The 10,958-nt window shown below is 37.5% G+C and overlaps 1 protein-coding gene across 1 annotated transcript; it reads left to right on the plus strand.

The window, feature by feature from the left end:
• Positions 1-3,750: 3,750 nt before the first annotated feature.
• Positions 3,751-10,004, plus strand: LOC113315460 (putative pentatricopeptide repeat-containing protein At1g68930). The gene is made up of 10 exons (XM_026563737.1): positions 3,751-4,035; positions 4,139-4,210; positions 4,301-4,459; positions 4,919-5,017; positions 5,669-5,741; positions 5,845-5,927; positions 6,619-6,702; positions 6,899-6,958; positions 7,129-7,316; positions 7,864-10,004. Exons 1-10 carry the CDS (start codon positions 3,946-3,948, stop codon positions 9,626-9,628), a joined length of 2,673 nt encoding a protein of 890 aa, XP_026419522.1. The 5' UTR covers positions 3,751-3,945; the 3' UTR covers positions 9,629-10,004.
• The last annotated feature ends 954 nt before the right edge of the window (positions 10,005-10,958 follow it).

The following is a 10,958-nucleotide window of genomic DNA, read 5'->3' on the forward strand; positions in this document are numbered from 1 at the left end:
AAGAAAGAAACAAGTCGTAACTTGGAAGAAAAGAAAGAGAGGATAATGGAGGATTTGGGGAATTATTGATAATTCTAGTAGCTATAAAAAGGCTTGTACGAGTCACATGAGGAAAAATCGAGAGTGTTGGGGACCTATCAGATGTTGGAGAAGAAGAAATTAGAGTAACAAGAACTAATTCTACTGCTGCAGTGAAGCTAAAAACTGAAGAGCATTGGACCTATAAAATCAGTCGTGATTTGCAGAGAAGAGTCGCATAATCCGTTTCTTTAGGTAGTCCTTGATAAATACCTATATCAATCTTTTCTAACTATTTCTTCGTAATAGTTGATTCTGCAACGCTTATAAACGTTGCAGATTGACTGTTCTGTTCTTTTTGATTCTTTTCACCTTTGTAAACACTTTTTGAGCAATGGAAAAATCTTTTGAGCGTGTCACCATGAGGAGCTAAACCTCAACACTAGGATGACGGAGGAAGCCACATTTCATGTGTTTGGTAATTATATTTATTTTTTTATGAATTTTTGCATTAATTATTAATCGTTTTTATAATTTTTATTGAACGGTTGTGATTTCAATTGATGGACCATGCTTAGCATAAGTGTTTTGATGTCTCATGCTTTCGATTTACAGTCGTTGCTTTCAAAAATCTACTTTGGCAAAGAATCAGAGTCAATATTTTATTATCATTTGAGCTATTATTGTTTGGAATAAATATATGAGTCGCATGAATGAGTTTTATGGTGGAATCCCGAGTCCCTGTCTCTCGTAATACAGTTATCATCTTCTACGTATTTTCTTGTTTAATTAAGAATTAAATCTAAAATCGAATCTTTATAAATCTGGGAATCGAATATTTTCTTATTACTTTTCTACAACAACTTAAAACCACATCAAATGTATATTAAATTTATCTAACTTGTGTTCCGTCCCTCCTAGAACTCATATGATTTCCTTTTATAGCCAAGCTAACCATCTCGGGTACCTTAGATTCTGTGGAATATTCAAACTGGTGCTTTCGGGTGATTCCCCGATCGTGTTGGCCTGCCTACCCGATTAACTTATCGTATCTTAACATGTTACCTAGTTACCCGGTCTACCACTAGTTGACCGTTCCGACACTTCAAAAAATGATTCAACGCTCTCTTTGATATTCATCTTTCATTTGAATCCTTTATTTCAACATGTCACGATTGTTTTTTTTTTTGGTATAGATATCTCGATTGTGAAAAACACTTGGGGTAAGATGATTGTAATGACCCGAACCTGCACTGATATTGTCCCCACTTAGCCACTGCGAAAATCCGACAGTGTGGGGGTTTTTAAAGGGGCACCGCTGCGATCATCCGACAACAACTTCCTGGGAGGTCACCCATCCGTGGATTACTCCCGCCCGAGCACACTTAACTGCAGAGTTTTCTGTCAACTCTGGAGCCAATTATTCTGAAAAGGACTCGATATAATGTAGATGTTCCTTGCCTCTTGTGAGACAAGTATCTAGCTCAACGACCTAGCATACTCGACCCTCCACCGATACTGTCCCTACTTAGCCACTGCGGACATCTGACAGTGTGGGGTTATCAATGAGCATCATTGCAGTTATTCGGCATCAACTTCCCGGGAGGTCGCCCATCCCTGGATTACTCCCCCCCCCCAAGCTTTCTGCCAACTCTGGAGCCAATCATGCTGAAAAGGCCTCGATATAATGTAGATGTTCCTTGTATATTATGAGACCAATATCTAGCTCAACGGCCTATCATACTCTCTTACCCGAGCACAAGCGAACTATCCCGTTGTATCCCAACTAACACCGATATTGTTCCCACTTACCCACTGCGGTTATCCATCAATATGTAATTTTAACTGGCAGTATCCGGCAACAACTTATCGAGAGGCCACACATTTTATGACTACTCCCGGCTGAGCACGCTTAACTAAGAAGTTTTTCTCTCTCCAAAACTCAGTTATTTACACCCATCAGGCCTTGATGTTAGGAAAGGACAAATCATTACTTATATTCCATTTGGAGAACCACAGACGAAATAGGGGTATTGCAATGACCCGTGCTAGTGCGGATACACTTTATTACTTAGCGAGTATATCATATGTCTTCCACGCGTCCATTAGATTGCAACTACTGTTTCATCTAGTAGTACAACCACATGAATTGAGCATAAATGAAAATGGGAATCATAAGACAAAAGTAAAGTGCAAAGAAATAAATAAATAAAAGATTGGACACAAGTATATAACGTGGTTCGACATCGAATGTCTACATCCACGGGTAAATGAAAAGTAAGTGTTATTATTCATCGGTGTTTCAAGATTGATGAACTCCATTGCTAAAAATGAAGTTCAGTGAGGGTATTGAGAGTGAATATCTTTCTCATGTTCCTCCTGACCAAAAGTTCCCCCTTTCTTGACTTCATCTCTATCCTTTTACTGGGAAATTTATTTCCTTACCTTAGCTTAACATTGAAGCACTCTTGGAGTTGATATGGTGTATGTCGTTATAAAGTTGTATCCTGCTTCGTTTCGCAATATGAACCAATGTTCTTAAACCGGATTGGACGTCAAACCAGAAAAATTACTGGATCAGGGTCAAAAGGACAAACCAGTGGTTCAACCGGGGGTCACTGGGTCATATATATAAATAGCTATTTCACATTCTAGCTTATCCCTAACATTTTAAACTCATGTAAAACACCTAAAAAAAACTAGGGGATATAGATAGACACGTGCAAATATAGAAAGTAACTCATTGTCCATTTCTTTTACCTCTTTATGTCCCTATATTCGCCCCAAGAATGTTGTATTTTTACGTTTCTAACATCAAAACCCTAATTTTCAACTCATTTTCTATTAGTCTCGCATCACCTCTCTCTCCCTAACATAACTCCCTCTAATCTATTCCTCTCTTATCATCTCTCCCCCTAACATAACTCCTTCTAAGTTCCAACTCTCTGCCTCCCAATCTACATCTCTAAAAATTCACCACAACTTTAAAAGAGATAAAAGATTTATTGTAAGAAACATGTATTCATTCAAAAAATTGAAGATCTATAGTAACATGTATTTTGTTAGAATAATAAAATATTTTGATCTTTGATATCAAATTATTAATCATGGGTTTTGTATTTTTTTGGTCTTGGTTGATTCTAAAAATAATGATCTCTGTGAAACTTTACATCAATTGAATAAAGAAGATTAATGATTTTGGTTGGAAAGTGATCCAATATTTCTAAACCCCAACCTGTTGAGTTTCTCTCGGAAAAGAAAAAAAGATTCAGAGAAAAAAGAAACAAAACAAACAAACTAAAAACAGAAAGCAAAAGTAACTGGATGAACCGGAAAAAAAACAATTGGATCGGCTGATTCTCTGATTGAACCGTCTAATTTGATTGGTTTTCTGGTTATTGGATCAGACCGTTTTTCTTACTGGTTCACTGGTCTGGTTCTTAAAACATTGATATGAACGTTAGGTACACGATCCGGTTAGTAGGAAGGGTACCACATACCATTTCCGTAAATTGGCATCCCACGTATATCATTCGTTGCATCCACCGGTATTGAGGGATATCGAGGAAGGAACGCCATAGTGGTGGTCCTCTCACTCCTCGTAGTGGCTTCCACTAGTGTCGGTGACATTTCATAACGAAACTCCAAAGCCCAAACAACAAGCATGACGGAAATTAGTTGATTCCACCCAAATTAAGTCAAAGAAAAAGATGACCATACGTATCATCATCATCAGATCCGTATATCGTATAGTCGACTCAACTCCAGTGGTGTGGATCTTGGAAAGCGATTCCGTGTCCGTCCACTCTCTCTCTTTCCTGGACAAAACACGGAATCTCTCTCTCCTTCTGACTTCTTCTTTCTCATTTCCACTTCTTCGATCTCTAATTCCGGAGGTCATCTTGCCGGTGGCGTCGTCGTCTAATTATGGATTCGCGTAGAAGAAGACCTGGAGGACTGAATGTGTTATGCTATGCTTTTCTCTTTCTCTTAATTTCAGTTTCTGTTTTCGCTCAGGTATCAATTTCTACATTTCTCTTGGATCCACCTTTTTTTTTTTTCTAAATTTATCATAAAATTAGGGTTAATTTCTGTGTTTTTTTCGTCTTGCATTGTGTAGGATACAGAAGTGGAGGAATCGAATAAGGAATTGCCAAAGGGATCTGTTAAAGACTTAGGTCGCCGTAGTAAAGTAAGTAAAATTAGTAGTGTGGAAGGTTTTTAATTTTGATTTTGATTTTGTGTGTTGGTTTTTTGATTTGCTGAAATTGGTGATCATCAGATAGTATTAGACCCCCTTGATAATGAAAACAACAACAACAATAAGAATGATATCAATGATGTGCTTGGGGATGTTGGAGTTGGTGAATTTGCGGGATCTGATGGTCTTGGAGTCTTTGATGCTTTCTTTGCCAGTTTGTCTATGATCCTAGTTAGCGAGGTAGGTTTCTCAACACATTTACGATTTTCGCATTTTCTTTATTATGCAGAAATTGGTTGCATGGCCTTATTGTTGGTTTTGTTCATGGGATATATCTCAAAGTTACTAGAATTGTCTTAGGTGACATTTTTTCGTAAATGTTTTGTTAATTGAACCAGTTTTTAGTTGATCATGTGCGGAATAGTTTGACACTGTGGACGGACATGTTTGAAATATTGTATTAAAGGTCTACATTGATTGCCAAATTCTTCGTTTCCTTCTTTTGGACATTTCGGAGAGTAGAAAACTGAAAGAAACAACAAGTTGATGTGATTTTGGACAGTGAGTGCCACTTATAGACGTGTGTTGTAAATCATGAGTAAATGGAAGAAGATGTTTATTATAATTCCTTGCTTAATCAATACATATTTGCTTGTGTTATATTTTTTGATCTGATGTTGATGCCCCCATTTCTGCTAGATTGGAGATGAAACGTTTATTATAGCAGCACTAATGGCTATGCGCCACCCAAAGTCGATTGTTCTGTCTGGTGCACTTTCTGCATTGTTCGTGATGACGGTAAGAGAACTTCTGATTTCTGATGGGCGTGAAGCATCGATGCCTTTTTTTTCTTGATCCAATTCTTGTTTTTTCTTTTCTTCTTTTTTTGCGGGTGTTGCATGAATGGGCAGTGTTAAACCAATGTCAACATGTGTGTATTCATTTAGATTCTAAGGCAACAATTGCAGCATTGTTAAACAAGAAATTACCTTGGTTTGCTACTTCAAGATGGAAGAGAATTTGTGATAGTTTGACAGAAATTGAATTCGTCCATAGTTACAGAGAAGTAAACTTCTCTGCAGATAAGCTAGCTAAGAAAGGAGGTGGCCCTGCAAGGGGTGAAATTGAAGTTTTCGACGTCAGACCTCATTTCTTATCAATTGTAGAAGTTTCTTACATGAAGTATTATAGATTCTTTTAGTCATTTCTGGTTGTTTCCTTAATTTGCTGTTCAATCTATAAGTTCGTTTCTTGTGGCTCTGGAAATGGAGCTTCAGTTTTGATGTAACTACTGTTTTTCTTAATATATAAAATCTAATTGATCGAGCAAAATAAAATAAAAATGCATGCATGGGTCTGCCAATCATGTAGGTTGTGGCTGGTACCTTCTCCTAGTTGGATTTCCTGTCAATGTTCTGTACTCTGAATGTCAAACTCCTGTATTTGTAGGTGCTTTCTACTGGACTTGGTCGGATAGTGCCAAATTTGATATCAAGGAAGCACACAAATAGTGCAGCTACAGGTATTTACTTTAATTCCATCAACTGCACTGTTTTTCTTCTTCTCTATAAGATAGAAGTCGTAACACTTGGTTTAATGGTTGTTTAATGCTGTTATATATCCAGTTCTGTATGCATTTTTTGGGTTACGTCTTCTTTACATTGCTTGGAGATCAGAAAAGGCAAATCAGAAGAAGGAAATAGAAGAAGTATGTTTCTGATTCTTAAACTTCTGATTGCATTCTTGTATTTGTGGAAGTTGTACAAATTGTTGAAGTTTGCTTACAAAGTAACTCTGCAACTTTTGTTTAGATGCTTATTGCTTGGGCAAAGTCTGTTAATGCTTGATTTCTGTGTTACAACGATACGCCAAAAAAACAAATTCAGCCGCATCGATACGTATTTACACGGATACGCGTACTAATACTCCAATACTTCAAGATACAACTCAGTTAGAAAACTTTGACTAAATATTAGTATTCAACAGCTGTCAAGATAAATCTCAATACCTTAATATTAGAAAATTTAGATATTTTACGAGAAGTTTTAACTATAGTGACAAAATATTAGTTCCAAATCTGTCTACTGATCTTGCTCTAGACTTTCTTCCTTCTTACCAGACTTTTTCTCTCCAGTGAGGTTAATCATATGTATTGTATGCATATATCTTGCAAATTCACTCTTATATATCTATGTTAAGCTGATGTTTATATTGTGTGTGCCGTATCCACGTATTTTAGTTTTTTAAGTTGTTTTTATCGAAATAGCGTGTTGGATACAAGATTCCGATACCATGTCCATATCGTTGTAACATAGCTTGATTTATACTTATTCCACACATGTAGTGTCACTTTCACTTTTGATCCTTGTCTGTATGAGTTTGCTTTTATCATTATATAGGTAGAAGAGAAGTTGGAAGGGGGGCAAGGAAAATCAACTTTTCGCCGATTTTTGTCAAGATTTCTAACTCCAATCTTTTTAGAGGTATACACAAATGCTATGATGGTTGTTACTTTTCTCCATGGATTTGTCTGACCTCTCATTCAACATCTGCTTGAGAGTTTGGAAGCTTTTATATGGGTTATCCTTTAGCTCCTGATAGCAAAAGAAGTTCATCAACATTATCTTACCAGTCTAATCGTTTCTGATTAGAGTTTTCTGTGTCTATTTTCTTGTGCAGTCTTTTATTTTGACATTTCTAGCTGAATGGGGTGATCGCAGTCAGATTGCCACAATCGCCGTAAGATTTCTCTGCATAAAAACTGAATTATTTTCTTACATGCTTGCTTCATTCAGTTGTGTAATTTGTGTGTATAAAATTTCACTCAATTATGGTTGAAGAAATCTAATTTTCAGTTGTGTATTATTTAGAAAGTGTCATTGACTGGTTTGCAATTTTCGTACCCGCAGCTTGCAACTCATAAAAACGCAGTTGGTGTAGCCGTTGGAGCCTGTATAGGTCACACAATTTGCACATCAATAGCTGTAGTAGGAGGAAGCATGTTGGCCTCAAAGATTTCACAAGGAACAGTTGCAATGGTCGGTGGCCTGCTCTTCCTCGGCTTCTCTTTATCATCTTATTTCTATCCTCCAATGTAATTTGAACTTAATACTCAACTGATTTACTGGAAATGATGCAATCAATTCCCATAAATTTTCTTTTTCTTTTTTACGAAAAATTTATATGTAGCGGTTAGCTTACCATTTGTCTTAGCATATAACTTTCACTTTCTTACTCTTGTATCACAGTGAAGAAATTACTTTTTTCTGCAATACATATTGAGTTTCCTCCTGTAAAACAACAAACAGAAATGAGCAATCACAGCCACCTGTTTACTGAGTCAAAACTAAAAACTCCAACGCCCTCCAAGGCCTGTTTAATTGCTGTTTCAGCCGGACACAGGCGTTCTTGTAGATAGCTTTGCTCCATGGTTGAGTGCCTTTCTTGGTCAGCAACTCAAAATGCACTACTATCTGAGTACAAAGGCCTACTATTGACAGAAAATGCATAAACTCTTCGAAGCTGTTCCTAGTTTGAATAGCCGGCATGTCGGTATCCACTGCCCTAAGGATTTCAACCGTTAGTACTGGTAGAATTTTGAAGTTCCCTCGTTTTCCAATTCTCCTGCAAACATACTCTTCTACTCCCCATTCCCAAACTCAGAAAGAAAAAAGTTTCCACAGTACAGTGGATGTTAATAGACTCCATGGAGAAGCAATAAAGACGGGTTTCATTGGAGATATTCAATACTGCAACCATCTTCTGAATTTATATGGGAGAAAATGTGATGTTCTCGGGGCACAAAAATTGTTCGATGAAATGCCTGACCGGGATGTTAGAACGTGGACTATTCTGATTAAAGGTTTTGCTCTGGTGAAACGTTATGAAGCTTGTTTGGATCTTTTTAAGCAAATGCAAACTCAAAATATTTTTCCGAACTGTTATACGTTATCTTGTATCATGAACTGTTGTGCAAGCATCACGAATCTGAAAATTGGTAAGGCGATTCATGGATGGATCATTGCAAGTGGGGTTGACTTAGATGTTTCTTCAGAGAATTCTATTGTTGATTTTTATGTTAAATGTGGAGCTTTTGATTCTGCGAGTAGAATGTTTGAATTGATGAATGAGAAGGATACAGTGTCGTGGAATATTATGATTGGTGGGTATTTACAAATCGGAGATACAGAGAAATCGATTGAGTTATTTAGAAGATTGCCTGTGAAAGATGTTGCGAGTTGGAATATCATAATTGTTGGGCAAATGAGAAATGGGTTCAACGGAGTTGCGTTGGAGCTTCTGCATCAGATGAGGGGAAGTGGGTGTCTGTTCAATGAGAGGTCTTTCTCCATTGCCTTACTCTTAGCTGCTTCTCAGTCGATGTTGTACTTAGGAAAACAGATTCATAGTCAATTACTAAGAACTGGATTTTATCATGATAATTTTGTAAGAAATTCACTAATAGACATGTACTGCAAATGCGGCGAAATGAGAAAAGCTTCATTTGTTTTCAGTAAAACTCAACACTGGCTTCAGTGTCAGATAGAGAATACGGTGTCGTGGAGCTCAATAATTTCTGGGTATGTTCAGAAGGGTAATACTGAAGAGGCTTTTAAGCTCTTCCGCGAGATGGTTCGTGAAGGAGTTGAGGTAAATCAGTTCACCCTAACAAGTGTAGTTTCAGCCTGTTCTGATGCAGCATGTTTGGAGGAAGGTACACAATTCCATGCTTTCACTAAGAAACTAGGGCACCAACTTGATGTTTTCTTAGTATCTGCATTGGTTGACATGTACTCTAAATGTGGAAGTGTGGATGATGCAATATCGATGTTCTTCGAGAGTAGCCATACGAGGAATACTGTACTATGGACGTCATTGATCTCTGGCTGTGGTTTGCATGGTAAAGGCAGAAAGGCGATTCGGCTTTTCGAGCTTATGTTGAAGGAAGGGATTAAGCCTAATGAAATTAGTTTTCTGGGACTCTTATCTGGGTGTAGCCATGCAGGGTTATTTGAAGAAGGTAAAAAATACTTTAGAATAATGAAAGAAGATTACAGGATAGTTCCTGGAGTGGAACATTTTACTTGTATGGTTGGTCTATTAGCGCGAGAAGGAAATTTAAATGAAGCAAAGGAGTTTATACAAGAAAACAGTATCTCTCATCTAATTCCTGTTTGGAAAGCATTCTTAGCTGCCTGCAATGTTCATAAAAATGCCGATATGGCGGCATGGGCTTCTGAGAAACTGCTTAATTTAGAGCCAAATGATGCTGGGTCTTATGTTCTTCTATCGAACATCTCAACAGAAAATTACAGGTGGGAAGATGCAGCCAAGATTAGAAGTTTGATGCAAAATAAAGGGGTTAAGAAGACCTCTGGTCAATCTTGGATCCAACTGAGGAACTGGTAGACTGAGGGAGTTCCAAAACCGTCTCACTTGAGATGTAAAAGAAGGACAGTCAGTTGTTCATCTTTCTTTCTTGATGAGGAACCTGTGGTTGGATCGGTGATATCATGAGTCCATCACAACGGAGACCTATTCGGGTAATGATACGTTGAAAGTGTACAGAGTGCTGCATACATCTATCAGTCACAAAATAACTGTAAGAGATGCATATCAATTACATCAGTATAAGCATGCTGAGTATTCTTCGGGTGGTAAACCAGAACCTTATTGTTTCTCGTATAAATAGTTGTGGTGGTGTTCAGTTGGTCCATTCATGAACAAAAATATTGCATATCTGGCGACTCTTGCTTCAGAAGATAATTTCTGAATTCCAGAACAGGTAACTCTGATAAGTCCTATATCCTCTTTACATATTGCACATGTAACATGTCACGACTCGGAATTTTGATAGACCCATGGATTCATGGGCTGGATTTGTCTCATCTTTCTTATTGAATCAGAGTGAGTCCTATATTTGTTTTTAGAACTTAATGCCTCCTTGATGAAACTGGTATTTTATTCGTTTGCAGTCTGAACATTCAGTCCAATTGTCCACCTTGTAATCACGATATTCTGGAATACTGGGTTCTTTATAAGCCAGCATAGAAAATCATCACCAGCTTCTAAAATCCTCGTCCCAGGAAATAAAAATGATTGTGGAAACCTAGGGAGAACAAATTACCAACTGATTGAGGTAAGCAGTTACCGTTCTGTCATTTTAGTCTCCATCGAAAGGATGCAGCAAGAGGAAGTGGAAAAATTGGTACATTTTAATTTGATCACCTGCAATATGCCAATAACATTACAGTAAAAAGCCAAGGAACTGGCCCCAGATTCTTGCATATGGTTATTTTTTAGCCCTGAGATGCTGTAAATTAGATTGCAATCAAGTGTAATTCATGAAGCCAATAGCAGTTAATTTTAACCTGTACAAAAAGTTGGTTCAGCAGAAAGTAAAATTAGTCTCAAGCTTAAAGAACACCAATAGCTCCACATTCTGTGGTCACTTTTAGAGACCAAATAAAGCTATTGGCTGACCAGATTTTGACACTTGTTAAAAAACAATATGCAGTACACAGGCTTAAAGTTAAAATTTTATTTGGGAAAAAAGCTAAAAATTAGCCTGAGATGCAAGCAGTTCAAGTCGGGGTTCGTCGTCCTAACACTACTGCAACCGGGGAGGAGTTTCCCTGGGTAATCAATTTAGGATCGGGCCGGACATACCCAGGAGGAGTTCCCCTCTTTTGTTATATGGGAGCCTTCTATATTTAGGACTTCTTCTGGTCTCAACCAT

This window comes from Papaver somniferum, chromosome 1 (assembly GCF_003573695.1).
Source record: "Papaver somniferum cultivar HN1 chromosome 1, ASM357369v1, whole genome shotgun sequence".
NCBI classification, from domain to species: Eukaryota; Viridiplantae; Streptophyta; class Magnoliopsida; order Ranunculales; family Papaveraceae; genus Papaver; species Papaver somniferum.